This window comes from Coregonus clupeaformis, unplaced genomic scaffold (assembly GCF_020615455.1).
Source record: "Coregonus clupeaformis isolate EN_2021a unplaced genomic scaffold, ASM2061545v1 scaf3170, whole genome shotgun sequence".
NCBI lineage: Eukaryota > Metazoa > Chordata > Actinopteri > Salmoniformes > Salmonidae > Coregonus > Coregonus clupeaformis.
This window is the reverse complement of record NW_025536624.1, coordinates 32,611-53,884: the sequence shown is the minus strand read 5'-3', so window position 1 is coordinate 53,884 and position 21,274 is coordinate 32,611. Positions and strand designations below refer to the sequence as shown.

The following is a 21,274-nucleotide window of genomic DNA, read 5'->3' as shown; positions in this document are numbered from 1 at the left end:
GAAAATGGATCCCTGAAGAAAGCTTTTCTTCTCTCCCTCTCTCTCTCTCTCTCTCTCTCTCTCTCTCTCTCCTCTTCTCTTCTCTTCTCTTCTCTTCTCTTCTTCTCTTTCTCTTCTCTTCTCTCTTCTTCTCTTCTCTTCTCTTCTCTTCTCTTCTCTTCTCTTCCTCTTCTCCTCTCTTCTCCTCCCTCCTCCCTCTCCTCTCCCTCTCTCTCTCTCCTCTCCTCTCTCTCCCTCTCCTCTCCTCTCCCTCTCCTCTCCTCTCCTCTCCCTCTCTCTCCTCTCCCTCTCCTCTCCTCCTCTCCTCCCTCTCCCTCTCCTCTCCCTCCCCTCTCCCTCCCTCCTCTCCCTCCTCTCCTCTCCTCTCCTCTCTCCCTCTCCTCTCCTCTCCCTCTCCCTCTCCTCCTCCCTCTCCTCCTCTCCTCTCCTCTCCTCTCCTCTCCTCTCCCTCTCCTCTCCTCTCCTCTCCTCTCTCTTCTCTTTCTCTCCCTCTCTGTCTAGTTTGGAGGGACGGAGGGTGAGTGGTTTCAGAAGCTGACGTCTAGGTTCTGTAGTCACCAGACGTGGGCCCTGGAACAGCTGAAGATCAGACAGAAGAAAGACCCCCGTTTCAACGCCTTCATACTGGAGGCAGAGAGTAGGCCTCAGTGTCGTAGGCTGCAGCTGAAGGACATCATCCCCACTGAGATGCAGAGGCTCACCAAATACCCCCTACTGCTGGAAAACATCGCCAAGTGCACAGGTCTGTGTGTGTCCTTCCCTGCTCTCATTTAGATAAACAGACTATGCACAGCTCTGTGTGTGTCCTTCCCTGCTCTCATTTAGATAAACAGACTATGCACAGGTCTGTGTGTGTCCTTCCCTGCTCTCATTTAGATAAACAGACTATGCACAGGTCTGTGTGTGTGTTGTGACATGTGTTGTGTGTATTCCTGTAGAGGACACCTTGGAGAAGGAGAGTATCCAGCAGAGTGCAGAGTGCTGTAGGAAGATCCTCAACCACGTCAACGAGGAGGTCAAACAGATGGAGAACCTGCTGGTGAGATACACACACACACACACACACACACACAAACCATCTACTAATATTATTATAAGTGTCTGAGGGAAAGTATAAATGATTTCTCTCTCCCTCCAGACACTGAAAGACTACCAGCGCAGGCTGGACACCTCAGGACTGAAGCCCAGTAACGAGCTGTACCTGGAATACAAGGTGAATGACAATAGTGTGGGCTTGTAGTGTGGTCACTGTCCAGTGCTCTTCATGCTATCCTTTCTACAGGTGTCCTGTTCTCTCATTCTTTATCACTCTCTATCGATCTCTGCTCTCTCAGAACCTTGACCTGGCCCAGAGAAGGATGATCTATGAGGGGCCTCTGACCTGGAGAGTGACCAAGGAGAAAACTTTAGGTGCTGTATCAACTCTACTAACATTAGTTTGTTTATTTATCTACCAATTCAGTCTGTCTGACTTTCATTTTGCACAAACCCAAACTGTTGTTCTTCTAGTATTTACTCCTTTCCTCCCTGCCCCACTCTCCTCCTCTCTCCTCCCCTTCTCAACAACTCCTCTCCCTACTCCTCCCTTCTCTGTTCCTCTCCCCCTCTCAGACGTGCAGTGTGTGTTGCTGGGGGACCTGTTGGTGCTGTTACAGAAGCAGGATGATAAGATGGTGTTGAAGTGTCAGAGTAAAAGTAACATTGCTGTTCAGGAGGGCAAGCAGATGCTCAGCCCTATCATCAAACTAGACTCTGCCTTCCTCCGAGAGGTGGCCACAGGTGAGACACACATTTTAAATACTTATTTTGACTCCACAAATCACATTACAGTCCAGAAGGATTCAAACATTTCAAAAGTCACAGATACATGGACACACATAGCGTCAGAAATGGTGTCAAAGCACCTTCTTCTCCATACAGCTAGGCTACACCAGATTCGCCGACAAAGAGCAGTACCTTGCTAGCTGCTTTGCCTTTTTCCTATGCAGCAGTCTGAAGGCCATGCACTGTCAGCCTATGTACACGGCCCAACGATGTTCAGGCATGACTCAAGGGGCTGGTATTTCAGAAACTTGACAGCACAGGGTCTGATCCATGTAAGAGTCAAAAGAGCAACACACTTCCAAAATGAGCACCTGTCTCCGGCCTCCCCCCACAACAACAATACCTGCCATATTTGGTATACAAGAAAACACAACATCATCAACATCAAACTGCGCACACACAAACACCTTGCAGGAATATGTCAGCTAAATCCCCCTCTCTTTTCTCTCCGTCTGTCAGATCGTAAGGCCTTCTACGTGATCTTCACCTGGGACAGCGGGGCTCAGATCTACGAACTGGTGGCTCAATCTGTCGGGGAGAGGAAGAAGTGAGTGTGGGAGAGGAGGAGAGAAGGGTTTGGGAAGGGGATTGAGAAGGGAGGGGAGAGGGAGAAGTGAGTGTGGGAGAGGAGAGAGGAGGAGATATGGAAGATATGAAGGTAAAGACAAAGCACCAAGTGTAGTGGTGATGTGGGTTTGTTGTGTGAAGCTGGACAGATGTGATCAAGACGGCGGTAGATGAGCTGAAGAAGAAAGGACCTCCGCCTGACCTGAAGAGAGGAAACAGCATCCTAACTGGAGGAAACCCATACAGCCCCACCACGTGAGTCAACACAGCTCTGAGTGTGCGTGTGCGCTGTTATAAGCCAAATGTCTCCTCTGAGCACTGATCACATTTGACATTTTAGTCATTTAGTAGACACTCTTATCCAGAGTGACGTAAAGGAGCAATTAGGTTTAAGCGCCTTGCTCAAGGGTACATGGACAGATTTTTCACGTAGTCAGCTTGGGGATTCGAACCAGCGACCAGTCAGTTACTGGCCCAGCACTCTTAACCGCTAGCCTACCTGCCGCCGATCACATTTCTTTCTCTCCTCTTTCTCGCTTTCTCTTTCTTTCAGGTTTCTTCAACCCCCTCTCAGCCCCACAGAAAATGGAGGAGACTCGTTGAAAAACAGCATTGGTGAGAACAGACAACAAAGCAACTCTTTCAAGCCATTGAGCTTATAGGTGTTGGCAAAGTAGTTGTTAATGGTGTTATTACTGATGTTTATTTATTTTGTTTTTACTGTTACTGAATTACTACCAAGACTGTTGCTGTGTCTGTGTCTATAGAAAGAGATAAGGACAGCCTGACTGATGAGATTAAGTCTGTGGACTCTCGTCATTCGCTGATTGATTACCTCTTGGACAAAGGCTTCGACTTGATTGGCCACAGCAACAGCGATCAGGTGAAAGTGGCCAATAGCGCGTTAAATGAAGGTGAGTGGGTTTATTTGATTTGTCCAAGCTGTTACCATTTTCATGTTCCTCTTACTGTCATGTCGTAAATCAACTCTTCCTGTCTCCTCCCACAGTCATGTCTCTCAAGAGGCTATTGGTTGGCAGCATCAGCCTATCAGAGGACTCACAGCTTGATGAGGAGAATGGAAGGGAGGGGCCAGAGAGCCAGGACCAAGGACTGGAAGGGGAGGAGGGAGGAGGAGGAGGAGAGGATGGGGGGATCAGTGCTCCCCTGGTTCTGTCCCAGGAGAGGATGGAGGAGGTGCGCCGGAAACTGCAGAGTCTGGAGGTACAGCTGAAGAGACTACAGGTGAGAGAACGAGGGATGACAGGAAGGAAGGAAGGAAGGAAGGAAGGAAGGAAGGAAGGAAGGAAGGAAGGAAGGAAGGAAGGAAGGAAGGAAGGAAGGAAGGAAGGAAGGAAGGAAGGAGATGGAAGCAAGGAAGGAGATGGAAGCAAGGAAGGAGATGGAAGCAAGGAGAGATGAGTGGGAGAAAGAGAGTTGTAGAGGGTTGAGTAATGGGGTTGCAAAGGATGACTGAAGCATAAAAGGAGGGAGCCAAGGAGGACAGATGGGGACTAACAGCAGCACAGAAGAGAAAGATACAGTGAGGGAAAGAGGTATTTGATCCCCTGCTGATTTTGTACGTTTGCCCACTGACAAAGACATGATCAGTCTATAATTTTAATGGTAGGTTTATTTGGACAGTGAGAGACAGAATAACAACAAACAAATCCAGAAAAACGCATGTCAAAAATGTTATAAATTGATTTGCATTTAAATAAGGGAAATAAGTATTTGACCCCTCTGCAAAACATGACTTAGTACTTGGTGGCAAAACCCTTGTTGGCAATCACAGAGGTCAGACGTTTCTTGTAGTTGACCACCAGGTTTGCACACATCTCAGGAGGGATTCTGTCCCACTCCTCTTTGCAGATCTTCTCCAAGTCATTAAGGTTTCGAGGCTGACGTTTGGCAACTCGAACCTTCAGCTCCCTCCACAGATTTTCTATGAGATTAAGGTCTGGAGACTGGCTAGGACACTCCAGGACCTTAATGTGCTTCTTCTTGAGCCACTCCTTTGTTGCCTTGGCCGTGTGTTTTGGGTCATTGTCATGCTGGAATACCCACCCACGACCCAGGAGGTTCTCAACCAAGATTTGACGGTACATGGCCCCGTCCATCGTCCCTTTGATGCGGTGAAGTTGTCCTGTTTCCTTAGCAGAAAAACACCCCCAAAGCATAATGTTTCCACCTCCATGTTTGACGGTGGGGATGGTGTTCTTGAGGTCATAGGCAGCATTCCTCCTCCTCCAAACACGGCGAGTTGAGTTGATGCCAAAGAGCTCGATTTTGGTCTCATCTGACCACAACACTTTCACCCAGTTCTCCTCTGAATCATTCAGATGTTCATTGGCAAACTTCAGACGGCCCTGTATATGTGCTTTCTTGAGCAGGGGGACCTTGCGGGCACTGCAGGATTTCAGTCCTTCACAGCGTAGTGTGTTACCAATTATTTTCTTGGTGACTATGGTCCCATCTGCCTTGAGATCATTGACAAGATCCTCCCGTGTAGTTCTGGGCTGATTTCTCACCGTTCTCATGATCATTGCAACTCCACGAGGTGAGATCTTGCATGGAGCCCCAGGCTGAGGGAGATTGACAATATTTTGTGTTTCTTCTATTTGCGAATAATCACTTGGCGATGGTCTTGTAGCCCATTCCAGCCTTGTGTAGGTCTACAATCTTGTCCCTGACATCCTTGGAGAGCTCTTTGGTCTTGGCCATGGTGGAGAGTTTGGAATCTGATTAATTGATTGCTTCTGTGGACAGGTGTCTTTTATACAGGTAAGAAGCTGAGATTAGGAGCACTCCCTTTAAGAGTGTGCTCCTAATCTCAGCTCGTTACCTGTATAAAAGACACCTGGGAGCCAGAAATCTTTCTGATTGAGAGGGGGTCAAATACTTATTTCCCTCATTAAAATGCAAATCAATGTATAACATTTTTGACATGGGTTTTTCTGGATTTTTTTGTTGTTATTCTGTCTCTCACTGTTCAAATAAACCTACCATTAAAATTATAGACTGATCATTTCTTTGTCAGTGGGCAAACATACAAAATCAGCAGGGGATCAAATACTTTTTTCCCTCACTGTAGAGAAAATCACTTCACCAGGGCTTGTGCTGCTATTGTCACTGAAATTGCTATGTGAAATTGAAGTTCTGGGACAATGGCCTTTGTCTACAGCTAACTATGTGATGTCACAAGAGCACCGACCAAAAGGGAGAGAAGATTATGAAAGGAAGGGATGGCAGAGACTGAGGGGTGGTGTGTGTGTGTGTGTGTGTGTGCGTCTGTGTGTGATTCATTATTTAACTGTGTATTGATCTTGCTCCATCAGAGTGTTGAGGAAGAGCACCACCGGCTGCAGCAGGTCCTGTCTAAGTTCTCCCTGGAGGGAGGCAACTTCTAGTGAGATACACAGCGCCACCTTCGGGACACCAGGTGAACCTTCATATACAACCCTTTATACTAATGTCAAGTGGGAGGAGTTGCCATTTACCACTGATACAGGGTCAGATCTTTTATTATCCCTCTAGTTAAGATAAGGGTTGGGGTTAGAGTAATCTGACCTTAGGTCTGTGGTTAAGGTCAACTTCTACCTCGGGCTTTGCAATGCCATGGGTATTAATACTAGAATTGTGTCCAGGATATGTTGTCTTCTCTAATCTCACCAACTCTTTTCTTTACCCTTGTCATCTCTTGCTCTTCCTCAGATCACTGTAAGTGCTGGATTGGAGTGCTAGAGTTGCTTTTGGAGGATTGATGAATGCGTCCTGGAATTTCCTATTTACTAAACACTCTCTGTGCTCCACTGCCATGCCTGAGCCCTTGTTAAAGATTTACATGGGGTCGCAGACAACCGCGAGGCCCTTGCAAGGCGGAGGAGGAGGGCTTTGCGCAAAGTAGTTGAGTAATGCAATGTGGGAGGTGTGTGTGTGTGTGTGTGAATATACTAGTGTGTGCAAGTGAGTGAGCGTGTGAGAGAGGGGAGTTTTGCAAACAGGTGCCAAAGATTAGAGCAGTAGTTTGCTGTGAGAGAGATGCTGCCTATGCTTATTGATTGTGAGCTGCTGCAACACACATACACACACAACAGATACTTCCCCCAGTGTATGTTCAATATATATATTTATATCATTGCCAACTGTAGGGGTTTGGACTGTATGATAAACCCCCATGTATGCATGTCGAGAGAGATACTAGTGTCAGCCCTATAGAGGGCGATGTAGAGCTGTAGAACCAGACATAGGAACATGCTCAGGGTTGTGAAATTCTGGTAACTTTTCCAAAATTCACAGGTTTTCTCAAAATCCTGGTTGGAAGATTCCTGGAATAAGGAGGAATTCTTGGAATCCTTCAACTGGGGATTTCTGGAGAAGCTGGGATTTTTGGGAAAGTTACCTGGAACTTTCCAAACCTAGACATGCTACTGCACATTTAGTGGGCCCCTATATCCAGTACATGCCAAAGTACAGCAGAGATGCACTTTTAAGTTAGTATAATCCAATTCAAGTGACCACCCATACTGAATTCCCAACATTGATTTTGATAATATTTATTACTATTATTATAATAAATTATTTATGCCATTTAGCAGACGCTTCTATCCAAAGTGACTTAGTCATGCGTGCATACCTTTTACTTATGGGTGGTCCCGGGAATCGAACCCATTACCCTGGCGCTACAAGCACCATGCTCTACCGACTGAGCTACAAAAGACCTTTGTTTTTATAAATAGAAAAACTAAACCATGAATGAATTGAATGAACCAATGTTGTGCCATGTGTATCATAGCCAACCCCAATTGTTGAGAAGACATGTGTGTCTGTGTGTGTCTGTGTGTGTGTCTGTGTGTGTGTGTGTATGTGTGTTACAGTGTTCTGGAAGCAAAATGGCCTTCTTCTGTAGTTACTGTAATTAAGTTCCGTTAGAACTTTAATTATGGTCCAAACATTCATCTAGTAGCACTGGAACTGATCATGTTGTTAGGGATATAGACTGTATGTACTGCTTTTGACTTTAGCTGCCTCTCCATTGGACCCTGCTACTGTGCTGGGCCGGGCGATAGAGGGATGGACAGGAACACAGAGATGGAAGGAGAGAGGGAGAGCGGAGGACCGTTTTTAAGACTGAAGTAGGATGTAGATTAGAGATGGAGGGATACAGCAAGGAAGAGAGGAGTAAGGGAGGAGAGAAGGGGAGGCAGAAGGGCTTTTGCTTCGAAGACCAACTTGATTAGCAGCGTATTAGATGGTGATGGATGGAGATGTAGAGATGAGAAGACTTGAAGTTCAGTGTTCAATGTAATGTAGAATATGTTATAGACACAGTCAGACACACACACACACACACACACACACAGACACACACACACCGATACTTGCATTGCGTGGGAGCCCAGTGCTGTAACAATGGTCACACAGGAGAACAGTCATCACGTGTGTGATGTCACTGGAGTCGACTTCCTGACTATAGGGCTAGTAGCTTCTCGGTAAAGAAAGGAGGGAGACGGAGGGAGACATATTGTATTATATGCTGTTGGATACGTTTTTAGTCCGATACAAAGGTTATAGTCGTCAATGGTAGCAATACCATTTTTGTGTGTATTTGTCTTCAGGAGTTGATTGTAATTATTTTTATTATTTTTATGATTTAGTTTTTAGAGTAGTGGCATTGAACTGTGGACAGAGAAACAGGCCAAAGAGAGAGCCATGTACCTGTAGATCCTCATATGAGCTGTTCATATTATCCCACTGCTTATTAGTATAGGAGAAAGTCACTTTATGCTGATTGGAGAGTGATGCCTATGTGTCTGAGGCCTACAGTAAGTAGCCTTGGCTCTCTGCTTCTCCTCCATCCAAACTCCAGCATCACATATAGAGAGAGAAAACAACACAGTGGGTAGGAACTTAGACAGTAGAGGGAGATAATTATATCTAAACTTGTATGAAGACTGTGCTGTGATACATCAATCCATGCTGCTGCCCCAGACTAATGAACAAGACTTAACTGGACACTTCACAATCACACTGACATTCAAATCCTCTATTCATTACTACCACGTGTGAGCAGGGCTGCACTGTGTTGTTATAGACATGACTCACCTAGCATCACTTTCATATTGACTGGAACACAGGGGAACACATTTAGGGACAGCATGGGATGACAGTACAGTAAGATACAGAAGGATACTGAGATGAAACCCATCATTACTGGATTAAGCTACTGTTTCTATAGACCACTTCGGGAATGAAGAGAAGCGGGTCAGTGGAGTTTGGATTCAGGAATTGCAGACACGACTAGTCGTCACTCTCACCAGTTCTGTAATGACAGTTATCTTTCACGATCACTTTTGAATTATGCATTCTCGTGGCCATAGCAACCGCTCCCTTACCCCCTCCCCCAAATATGTAATTATGCAAATGTTGTTATTGATAGTTACTCAAAGAAGCAGAGGGCGAGGTTACGAGTTGTGTTGAAACTTCATTATCTTTTTTCTTTCACCGTTTTCTCGTCTTCCCCTCTCCATCACCAAGTCCACAATAATAGTCTCCATCTCTCCTTCATCCTGTCTTCCTTCTAGAAGTGGTAGAAATGTAGTCCTTACTTCCTTACTACTCTCATCACCTTTTCTTATCGCACAATTTCACTGTACGTTGCTGTGTATTTTATTTCATTTGCTTAAATGGGTCGGGAGTTGTTTTTTTTGGTGATGTTTTGTTGAGAGGAACGTATGTAATTATGTACTATACATTTGGCAACAATGGGAAAAAGAGGAAGAGACTTGCATAGCTTTTGTTTGCTCAGAAATGCCAAATGTGAGACCGCTCACTTGTATTATACAATACTGGATGGCAACAAGATAAGGTTAAACAGATTATCTCTAACTAGGGCTTTTTCACCATTGAACCACAGTAATGAGCAGGTTAAATCCTGTTATACCAGCTTAGATTAATACCTCCACCGTCACTGTAGTCTCAAGACTACTTGGCAAACGTGTGCTTACAAAGTCTCTCCACTCTCTCTCTCTCTTCCCTTTGCTTCCCCTCATGTATCCTATTTAGAAATACATAGTGGTCTACTTTATTTGTATAAAATGTATTTATAGAGAAGGGTGCCTTGTTCTGATGATCAAGCTTGTTTTTTTCCCCAAAGGGCTCTCTAGTAAACAAACACTGTTGGTTGGGGAAATGTTTGGCTGTTAAGTACCATGAAATTAACATAGAAAGAGTTGGGTGACCAACATCAAGTCTCCAGTTTCAAGTTTTAATGTCACATGCACAATTACAGTGAAATGCCTTTCTTGCAAGCTCTAAAACAACATGCATTCTAGGTTGGACCAGGAGGTTTTCCTAGTCAGGTCACATGGTCAGGAAATCCCCCCTGGCCTTAATTCTAGGTAATCCCAGGTTTCAGATAGGTGGTTTGTGGGGGATTGACTGTAGGGTGGCGGTATATGTCCTGCAGTGTCCCCTGTAACTATGCTATCTCAGGGGTATGTATGTTACAAAGTGTATTGTGTGTGTGTGTTCACCTCAGCGACTACAGGGTTTGACCAGCACCATGTTTGCTCCAGCTAGCCAGCGCTTTGTATAGAATAGGGTCTGGTCTGTCACACAGGCATCCGCCACATGTCTTATCTATAAAAAAATGAATATGCAAGATCTATACTGTGTATTTTGGCATTGATTTCATTGAGTAAGAGTCTTTAATTGTATACTTCAGAAGAAATTAGGTACGTTTTTTAAATTGTAATTTTCAGTTTTTTTTAATAAATGGGGAAGAAAAACAAACTTTTTTTTGTCTTTTACTGTTTTTAGTTCTAGAACACTGCAATCACTCAAGCATATATCCTGACACAGAGACCAACAAAAGAGGAAGGAAGGTTGTTCACAAGACAACTGGGTAGAAGTGTATAGCTGTGTTGAAAGGCACAACACTCAAAATACCATCGGACCAAAATACTTTTTATGAAGGCTTTTTATTTTCTGCAACCAATATAAAACATAGTGAAGAAGATGGTGGCCATGACATTCTTATTCCTCTGCTTCTGGGCTGGTGAGTAAGGGGCTGCTAGGATACGCTGATAAACAGTGCAGGGTAGTTAGCCTTTCAGTGCATATTCACCTTTATTTGAGATCAATTACGTTACATTGTGGCGCCGGAGTATATGTGGCGCCGGAGTATAAACCATGGTGTTTGAGTGAATTAATATGAATATTCTCAACATCCTTTGAACAGATTTCAACCCTTTAAACCATGCATTGCAACATTAAAACAATTTTCCCCCATTTTATCCCTTGGAACATGAGATTATTTGGCTGTTTGTGTGACATTATGTACATGTGAGAACACTGAGGGAGTATAATGTATTAATGTATCTGTTCTGCTCTAATGAACCGTATCTCCTACAAGAGCAGATGGTTAAGCTATCACACACTAGAATCTATACCCCACACGTATAACACTTCTCTAAATAACAAGAGATGTTAAGAGACATATTAAGAGACATAATATTACAGCACTGGATTGTGTGGAGTTCTTATACTTTGTAGGCTACAGTTTCTTTATATCATCATTGTCTTGGGCCAATAGTTGGACAGATATGCTGTCAATAACTGACCTTTGATCAGTGTATCATGGGTCAACCTCATCCAACTCCTGCTGCTCTGCCTTCTAGCAGGTGTCCACGGTGACCTCAGCTGGATCCAGGTTACTCTGGAGGCAGACAGGCCCTCTCTTGAGGGTGCAGCTCTCTCACACCGCCTCCCTGCAATGCTGCTACTCAGCCACAGGGGGCCCCATGCAGATCACCTGGGTCACCCGCCTCCACATAGTCAACAGCACGGCCGGCCCGCAGCGAGTGGACCGGAGAGACAACCGTGTGACGGTGAATGGGGTGAACTGGACGGCGGCGGGGGTCATGTGTCACACACTCATCCTGAGGGAAGTCCGTCTGAACGACTCAGGGTTGTACCAGTGTTTCCTCAACCACAGCGCCCTGTGGCCCTCATTGTACACCCACAGCACCTTCCTGCAGGTCTACAGGGAGTGTGTGTGTGTGAAGCCCTCACAGTAAGCACCCACGTCACCTTCCTTCAGGTATTGTGTGTGTAACCCTCAAAAGCTTCAGTCTAGACTGTACTCATAGTACTTTGTTGTACAGTATTTCTACTATGTGTGTGTGTGTGTGTCAGTGTGTATGTACGTGTGGGTGTCTGGGGGGATGGGGTCAAACCAGCTAAGCAATGGAGAATGCTTTGTAATCGACAAATCCAGTTAACCACTGCCCAGTCCAGTAGAATGCACCATGAATGGCAGTATCTGTTCCCTGTGGATCACGTAGATCATCTGTGATGGTCATGACAACCTGCCCACGTAAAAGTTGGGTCCCGGTAGTGCACACAGATCAGACCAGATTGCAATCCACCTAAAGCACCCAGACTTAAGTCACCAGAGAATGGCTACATTGTGTGGTAATCCCTCTGATTTAATTCAAATTACCAATGTTGAAATGATAAACAAATGCTTTGTTTATAGTTTTTCCTTGGAATGTGTGTGACATAAGGAGCATTGTTTTTTTTATTTATCTCAAAATATTCTCCTCTGTCTTGCTGCAATCTGATGCATGGTACTCTGCCCCCCCCCCCACACATTCTCTCTTTCATTCACATCTAGCCTACATCTCACCCATGAAAGAGCAGCAGGTGAGTTCTATTCTGATGACCTTTATCTGACCCCTCTCTCCCTGCTCAGGGCCGATGGTGAAGATTCTGGACATCAGTGAAAGCACCAAGAACAGCATCCTGACGGCTGAGGGAGTGTTACTGATGGTGGTGGTGCTTCTGCATGGTACCATGATGCTCCGTAAGGTCAGAGAGGCAAGCAGGCCACCTTTTCTACTCTAATGCTAGGCTACTAGACCTAATATTCCTAATTTACTCTCATTCCAATAGTGAATTTTGTCATTTGAAAACTCTGCTTTAACCAGAAGGACTAGTATGTATGGTAATCTTACTATATGACGACAATGGGCTTTTTTTCACACCATTGTCATGAGAATTACTTAATATCATGATGTCATTAACTTCCTCTCCTTTTCAAGACGAAGAAACGAAATCAACTAAAGAAGAAAAGGGTCAAAGAGGAAGAGGAGAATATCTATGAGGTGGGGCTTGAATGAGATCCTCTCTCTGTCTTTCTGTCATAGTAACTGTTTTCACCATTCTTCTGTCAATCAAACAAGTCCTAGAAGAAGGGAAGAGGAAGTCAAACTATCATGACCTCCCTTACCTCAATCCATATACAGGGTCTAAATCTGGAGGAATGCAGTTCCACATATGATCAGATCCAGCGCTCTCTGGTGCAGGGCCCCTACCAAGATGTGGGAAACATGCTCATAGAGGAGGAGGAGGAGGAGGAAATCCAACTGGAGAAGCCTTGAATGAGAGGGGGCAGGAAGGAGGGGGAGGAAGAGAGAGGGTGGGAGAAGAGAAGAGTCATTTGAGAGAACAGAATTGGGGTGAGGGTTTTGATAGGAATTTTCTTCAAAAGTGCTCCCCCCCATGTTTGAATTTATAGAGGTGACCTGCGTTTTCCTTGCAGCCTTTGCCTATATTTGAATCTAATTTCTTAGTGGGCCAAAAAGGCAGTAAACTACAATATCAGGGGGAATTTTGCTTTCAGTTTAGCCTTTCATTACCATTGCCAATACCTAAACATTTTATATAAATAAGAGAGATTATTTTTTCTGCATATTTGCATTTTCTACGCTTTTGTGTATGCATTGGCCAAATGTTTTTTTCTCTCCAATCTCCATAATTCAAGGCCTGAATTGTGCTTTGTAAATAAAAGTATAAAACTGATTTGCCTTATGCTTTCATGTTTACATATTTAGCATTTTTGCTTCATGAAATTGATGTATTTGTCATATGTCACTCGCGCCCATACTGATGTGACAGGCTTGATGGAGTCTCGGAAGCGTTATCCCATTTCTGAACCTGGATCTGACTCTGCAACGGTACCCCCCTGTATATATAGCCTCCCTACTGTCACTTTATTTTACTTCTGCTCTTTTTTTCTCAACACTTTTTTTTGTTGTTGTTTTATTCTTACTTTTTTTGTTTAAAATAAATGCACTGTTGGTTAAGGGCTGTAAGTAAGCATTTCACTGTAATGTCTGCACCTGTTGTATTCGGCGCATGTGACCAATAACATTTGATTTGATTTGATTTATTATGAGCCATCTTCCCCTCAGCAGCCTCCACTGCCGATGTTGTAGCTTGTAGGCAGCTACTAAGCCGTCACTAGGCTATAATACATGAAGGTTTACCTCCCTGTGATGGGAAACCTACTGACAGACAGTACCGTACTTTGTTTACCACAGATGATTATCTGGGGAAAGCTTTTGGACACTGCAACGCAGCAAAGAGAGGTGGCGTTTGTCAAATTGGAGCACGTCAATAGGCTCTAGGAATACATAGCCAGCGCTGACTGGCTGCGGTTTTGTTTGTGGGTGTGTCTTTTTCACAGGTATGACTAGAAGGTTTGAGAAGGCGGTGCGAAAATAGTGGGCGAAGATGGCGTCGGGAAAGAAGGGAGGCAATAGCAGCCTCGAAAAAGGTTTGAATGGACGACGTTCGTCAAAACATAAAGAGGGGCCAATAGGTACGTAATTTACAGCAGTTAGAAATTTGACCTTTCGCTTTAGTGGTTTTTGATCATGGCGGTTAAATTAGGTTGCACACCAACTCTTGCCTCTCTTCTAGCTAGCTAACTAGGATGCTAACGTTAGCCAAGTTACAGAAATATTTAAGCCGCGTCAAGTGACAACAACAGTCTAACATGTAACGTTAGCATTACGTTTTCTGGCAACTTGCATTATGTGATATGAGGTTTGTGCATTAAAATAGTTGCCAGTGTTTCGAAGCTAAGCTTAGTAGTTAGCTAGGTTGAAACTTTCACAACTCGTTTTATTTCATAATGTAGGTAACGCGCTATCTCGCTACAATGTAACGTTTCCAATGACTTGGAAATTGTAACAATTTTGCGCGAGTCATTGACTGTATTTAGAATCAACATTGTATCTAATCGAAACCTCGTGTCACCTGTTATATCGGTATATTTCTTTAGCCCCTGTTGCTTACTCCCAGCTCATGTAGGCTAACGATGACAATGCTCCACCTGATCAGGTTGTCAAAACAGTGATTAACGTGTGTGTGTGTGTGTGTGGAGGGGTGAGGGACGCTGAGAAGCGGCAGAATGCAACAGCAGCATCCTATCATTCTTCAGACAGTGTTGCCATCAGTTTACATTTGGAACCGTGTACTCAACAATGTGACACATGTGCAGACTGGAAAAGAACATGCTTGAGGGGTCGGCAGTACATGGCCATGGATAAGCCATTGTCAGTCAGACTGTTCTCCCACTGTAGCGGGCTTCTTCACTAGACTTTTAATTAACCATCACTCTATTTACAAACACCTGGATTAAATATGTCCAAGAGCCTTTCACCATAGTCTCTCACAAACAAACCATTCATCTGTAGGCATTTAGTAATGAGGCGAATGAACATGATATTATCTTCAGCAAACGTGCCTCTTGGATGAAAACTGGCACTAGACTGTTATTGTGGAGCAAAGAGACCTGTTATTATCTCTAGCTGTAAGCCCCTTTTGAGTGATTCCAGATAATGAGTGAAGAGCCAGATGCATTCTGCAGGGGCAGGATTTCCTCCTTCCCATAGACATTTGAATTCCAAAAATACCTGTGGATTGGATTGCCACAACATTAACCACACGTTTAGCCTATCCATCAAAATATGCAGATAACGGTGAATGTAGCCTAGTCGTCGAAACATTGGCTATAGATGCCGTCTGACCTTAGCAATGACCTGCTGTATGAGATGTTGACTCAACTGTCAGTTGACTAGCCACCTCCTAGTACTAGACTGTCTTATCTGGTTTGTCATCTCAGTCAGACAGTGTAGTAAAGGACTGAGGGGAAACCAGTCCAGGCCACCAGGCATGCTTGGTTGTGAGGGGTGGAGAGGCTCATTGTTACTAACGTCCTGTTGTGAAGTTTGGCACAGCCCGAGGAAGATGTAGCCTAGCCTTCACACTGTTTGAATGCTTCTTGACTTCAATTGGCAATAGGGCTTACTTCCTCAGGCTTAGCCTATTTTTGGTACCATGGCATTTCTGATGAAAAGTTAACTTATATGCCATCTAAAGTTAAAGAGCAGTGCAGTGTGCACCACCCATAACATCTCTAGGCCTAGGTGACATCATGCCATGATCAACTGACAAACAGCGGCGGAGAAGATGGCTGCCGTTTTACAGCCCTCTAACCAATTGTACTATTATGTGTGTTTTTCCGCGTTATTTGTAATTTATTTTGTACATAATGTTTCTGCCATCGTCTCTTATAACCAAAAAGAGCTTCTGGATATCAGGACAGCGATTACTCACCTCGTATTGGACGAAGATTTTTTCTTCAACGAGGTGGCCGCGAAGGATATCATACAGACACCCGACAAGGCCCAAATTCGCGTGAGGAAGAGACGGAGATATCGTGGACGTAGATCGGGGTGCCTTGTAAGGATCCGACGGCGAGCGAGTAAACTGCCTCTTCCATCAATTCTATTAGCCAATCTTCAATCATTGGATAACAAATTGGATGACCTAAGATTACGGTTATCCTACCAACGGGACATTAAAAACTGTAGTATCTTATGTTTCACGAGTCGTGGCTGAACGACGACATGGATAACATACAGCTAGCGGGCTATACGCTACATCGGCAGGATAGAACGGCTGACTCCGGTAAGACAAGGGGTGGCGGTCTGTGTATATTTGTAAACGACAGCTGGTGCACAAAATCAAATACTAAGGAAGTCTCAAGGTTTTGCTCGCCTGAGGTAGAGTATCTTATGATAAGCTGTAGACCACACTATTTACCATGAGAGTTTTCATCTATATTTTTCATAGCTGTCTATTTACCACCACAAACCAATGCTGGCATTAAGATTGCACTGAATGAGTTGTACATGGCCATAAATCAACAGGAAAACGCTCATCCAGATGCAGCGCTCCTAGTGGCAGGGAAACTTAAATCCGTTCTACCTAATTTCTACCAGCATGTTAAATGTGCAACCAGAGGAAAAAAAACTATAGACCACCTTTACTCCACACACAGAGACTCATACAAAGCTCTCCCTTGCCCTCCATTTGGCAAATCTGACCATAACTCTATCCTCCTGATTCCTGCTTATAAGCAAAAACTAAAGCAGGAAGCACCAGTGACTCGGTTAATAAAAAAGTGGTCAGATGACGCAGATGCTAAGCTACAGGACTGTTTTTCTAGCACAGTCTGGAACATGTTCCGGGATTCTTCAGACAGCATTGAGGAGTACACCACATCAGTCACTGGCTTCATCAATAAGTGCATCGATGATGTCGTCCCCACAGTGACCGTACGTATATACCCCAACCAGAAGCCATGGATTACAGGAAACATCCGCACTGAGCTAAAGGGTAGAGCTTCTGCTTTCAAGGAACGGGACTCTAACCCGGACGCTTATAAGAAATCCCGCTATGCCCTCCGACGAACCATCAAACAGGCAAAGAGTCAATATAGGACTAAGATTGAATCGTACTACACTGGCTCTGACGCTCGTCGGATGTGGCAGGGCTTGAAAACTATTACAGACTACAAAGGGAAGCACAGCCGCGAGCTGCCCAGTGACACAAGCCTACCAGACGAGCTAAACCACTTCTATGCTCGCTTCGAGGCAAGCAACACTGAAGCATGCATGAGAGCACCAGCTGTTCCGGATGACTGTGATCACGCTCTCCGTAGCCGATGTGAGTAAGACTTTTAAGCAGGTCAACATTCACAAGGCCGCAGGGCCAGACGGATTACCAGGACGTGTACTCCGAGCATGTGCTGACCAACTGGCAAGTGTCTTCACTGACATTTTCACAACATGTCCCTGACTGAGTCTGTAATACCAACATGTTTTAAGCAGACCACCATAGTCCCCGTGCCCAAGGACTCTAAGATAACCTGCCTAAATGACTACCGACCCGTAGCACTGACGTCTGTAGCCATGAAGTGCTTTGAAAGGCTGGTCATGGCTCACATCAACAGCATTATCCCAGAAACCCTAGACCCACTCCAATTTGCATACCGCCCCAACAGATCCACAGATGATGCAATCTCTATTGCACTCCACACTGCCCTTTCCCACCTGGACAAGAGGAACACCTACGTGAGAATGCTATTCATTGACTACAGCTCAGCATTCAACACCATAGTGCCCTCTAAGCTCATCACTAAGCTAAGGATCCTGGGACTAAACACCTCCCTCTGCAACTGGATCCTGGACTTCCTGACGGGCCGCCCCCAGGTGGTAAGGGTAGGTAACAACACATCTGCCACACTGATCCTCAACACGGGGGCCCCTCAGGGGTGCGTGCTCAGTCCCCTCCTGTACTCTCTGTTCACCCATGACTGCATGGCCAGGCACGACTCCAACACCATCATTAAGTTTGCCGACGACACAACAGTGATCACCGACAACGATGAGACAGCCTATAGGGAGGAGGTCAGAGACCTGGCCGTGTGGTGCCAGGACAACAACCTCTCCCTCAACGTGACCAAGACAAAGGAGATGATTGTGGACTACAGGAAAAAAAAGAGGACTGAGCACGCCCCCATTCTCATCGACGGGGCTGTAGTGGAACAGGTTGAGAGCTTCAAGTTCCTTGGTGTCCACATCACCAACGAACTATCATGGTCCAAACACACCAAGACAGTCGTGAAGAGGGCACGACAAAGCCTATTCCCCCTCAGGAGACTGAAAAGATTTGGCATGGGTCCTCAGATCCTCAAAAAATTCTACAGCTGCACCATCGAGAGCATCCTGACTGGTTGCATCACCGCCTGGTATGGCAACTGCTTGGCCTCCGACCGCAAGGCACTACAGAGAGTAGTGCGTACGGCCCAGTACATCACTTGGGCCAAGCTTCCTGCCATCCAGGACCTCTATACCAGGCGGTGTCAGAGGAAGGCCCTCAAAATTGTCAAAGACTCCAGCCACCCTAGTCATAGACTGTTCTCTCTGCTACCGCACGGCAAGCGGTACCGGAGTGCCAAGTCTAGGTCCAAAAGACTTCTCAACAGCTTCTACCCCCAAGCCATAAGACTCCTGAACAGCTAATCATGGCTACCCGGACTATTTGCACTGCCCCCCCACCCCCATCTTTTTACGCTGCTGCTACTCTGTTAATTATTTATGCATAGTCACTTTAACTCTACCCACATGTACATATTACTTCAACTACCTCAACTAGCCGGTGCCCCCGCACATTGACTCTGCACCGGTACCCCCCTGTATAAATAGCCTCCCTACTGTTATTTTATTTTACTTCTGCTCTTTTTTTTCTCAACACTTTTTTTGTTGTTTTATTTTTACTGCACTGTTGGTTAAGGGCTGTAAGTAAGCATTTCACTGTAATGTCTGCACCTGTTGTATTCGGCGCATGTGACCAATAAAATTTGATTTGATTTGAATTAGGGTGACTTACACAATGTGTGAGTCCCCAGAGGTCCACAGTTTAAATGAATACATTACTATTTGAATATCATTAACATGCACCATATTCAAATAGCGTAGGCGACACTAAATGGATGTCAAGTAGCCAATTATCACTGATACTGAGGTACCAAGGTTGTAAAGACGAGCAGACGTGGTTATTAATTTGAATAAGACTTTACTTTCAAGATAGACTTCTAGGCCTATGTTCTAGATAGGAGAGAAGTCATTTCACTCTCTTTGTCTCCCTCTTTACTTTTCTCATTGTACCTGGGCTGACAATTTAAATTGTCCTTGAAGATAAGCTTATCAGGGAGGGTGCTAAAACATTCAGTTAACCTATCCTTACTCTGTATTCAGACGATTCAGCATGTTTGTCCTACAGTCTATGGGATCATTAGGATGCCACCCCACCTTGCATTTTTCAGTTAAACTGAACTAGCTAAGTATGTGGTTAACCAAAACAATATTAAGGCCTAGCCACAACAATGGTAAGGCCTAGTCAGTCTCAAGCTGCAATCCAGGAGGAAAGAGCTGAGCTGCCACCCACAACAAGATAATTTGTTCCCACTGTTTGGAAAGCACTGCGTACAACCAATCCAGCTGCTGCCCTGGCACGTACTGTACTGCACAGTACATCCAACAATGAGGTTCAGGCCTGGGGCAGACGTAGACATTTCTCAAGACTTGTCTGGCCTACATGTACATCTCAGCATCCCTAAATAGTACACATTCAAAGTTTCACTACTACTGTTTATTAAAACTTGAACTCTCATGTTCAGACACAGTATGAGGTGTTTGGGGTGTAGTAAGTGTGTGTTTGCACGTGAGTGTGCAGTAGGCTGTAGATTAAGATCACTTTAGTCATCAATTGTACACAAGGTCCAACTGAAATGTGACTTATACTCCCAACCTCTCCGAAAGACACACAGGTTGAAGAGTTTGCAGCAGGTTGCTGCCACACTGGACACCTGTGGAGCTGTTGTTGTGTGGGGGTTAAGTGACTTGCTCAAGGAAAGGGGACAACGGCAGACGATGGCATCTAGGATTCCAAATATATTGAGACAAATTAGACAGTAGCCTGTAGCAAAATAGAACTCAATTGATAGGAACATTAAATGTATTTCAATATAATTAAAATAGGCCTATAGCCTACTGTTTATATTTTAATGCAGTCATCTAGGTTTTCATTTGAAGCATCTTTTTATGTCACTTGTTCATATCAATTGCGTAGACATTGGCAACTTTGTATTTGTAGTCAACTTTGTTCTGAAGTTATTAGCGATCACAGACCAATTAACCATGTGAGTCTGTTTCGTGGAGATCTTCTGCGTATAAAGTGACGCAGGAGGGCAAAAAAAGCATTTAACAAAGCACTTAGCTGTTCTACGTGTGGTCTGAGGCAGGCTTTTTAGATTACGAGCGTTTTCAAGTGCAACTCAGAGATTTAACGATTCTCCTATGAAGGTTCTAACGATGAATTTAGCCTTAAGATGCTTTTGAGGCGTGTCATTTAAATCTTTAAAAAATATTTGGCCACAGAAGCTATTTCTTACCGATCTCTACATCTTCCATCCAAAAACAAATCCTGTGAAATGACGTCAACACATACGGGGAGAGTTTCTGGCTAGCTACAGTGGCTAGCCGCTGCGTGCATGACCAGAATTACATTTTAGTCATTTAGCAGACGCTCTTATCCAGAGCGACTTACAGTTAGTGAGTGCATACATGTTTCTTATTTTATTTTATTTTTTCATACATGACACATCGATGAGAGAGGCGTAGTTGGACTGTTTTTCACGCCCTACCTTTTTAATTAGAGTTTGTACTATAGCCTACTTTACCATACTTTTGAATGTACTTCCTGTAAATTCAGTGAATTAAATATAGGCCTACTCTTTGATCTAGGGCAGGGCTGCCCAACCCTCTTCCTGGAGATCTACCGTCCTGTGGGTTTTCAGTCCAACCCTAATTTAACACACCTGATTCTACTTATTAGCTGCTCAACAAGACCTTAACTAGCTGAATCAGATATGCTAAATTAGGGTTGGACTGAACCTACAGGACAGTAGATCTCCAGGAAGAGGGTTGGGCAGCCCTGATTAGCCTACATTTACTGGTAGATTAATCAATTAGCCTACATGACTATCTAGCAACAATATCATATTTAGAGTTAGCAATCTATTAAGTGTTTTGAGTTCCCACTTCCTCAGGTGGTGAATATTATACTCCAATATGCACAAAGATGTTGACAAATTCTCTGAGCCAAAAATAAATCTGATCGT

At 44.5% G+C, this 21,274-nt stretch overlaps 2 protein-coding genes and 1 pseudogene across 2 annotated transcripts; all 3 read left to right on the top strand.

Annotated features, from left to right (window-relative positions):
• Positions 1-501: 501 nt before the first annotated feature.
• On the top strand, positions 502-7,023 carry arhgef1b (Rho guanine nucleotide exchange factor (GEF) 1b; the record flags this gene model as incomplete). Its single annotated transcript, XM_045220120.1, is given in 12 exon segments — positions 502-742; positions 939-1,039; positions 1,139-1,213; positions 1,335-1,410; positions 1,612-1,779; positions 2,284-2,371; positions 2,533-2,646; positions 2,945-3,006; positions 3,159-3,305; positions 3,401-3,636; positions 5,730-5,833; positions 6,106-7,023. Coding segments are annotated over 11 exon segments (1,380 nt in total), but the record flags the coding sequence as incomplete, so codon positions are not given.
• A 6-nt stretch (positions 7,024-7,029) lies between these two features.
• On the top strand, positions 7,030-13,257 carry cd79a (CD79a molecule, immunoglobulin-associated alpha). Its single transcript, XM_041901733.2, has 5 exons — positions 7,030-10,450; positions 11,073-11,467; positions 12,135-12,264; positions 12,498-12,560; positions 12,702-13,257. Exons 2-5 carry the CDS (start codon positions 11,196-11,198, stop codon positions 12,834-12,836), a joined length of 600 nt encoding a protein of 199 aa, XP_041757667.1. The 5' UTR covers positions 7,030-10,450; positions 11,073-11,195; the 3' UTR covers positions 12,837-13,257.
• A 702-nt stretch (positions 13,258-13,959) lies between these two features.
• Positions 13,960-21,274, top strand: part of LOC123481039 — a 32,993-nt pseudogene continuing 25,678 nt past the window's right edge.

Bases quoted from the DNA above. Each gene is read 5' to 3' on its own strand.
- cd79a (XM_041901733.2), top strand. From the start codon at position 11,196: ATGCAGATCACCTGGGTCACCCGCCTCCACATAGTCAACAGCACGGCC. The intron at 12,265-12,497 runs GTCAGAGAGGCA...CTCCTTTTCAAG, and splicing joins GTACCATGATGCTCCGTAAG to ACGAAGAAACGAAATCAACT. The intron at 12,561-12,701 runs GTGGGGCTTGAA...ATCCATATACAG, and splicing joins AAGAGGAGAATATCTATGAG to GGTCTAAATCTGGAGGAATG.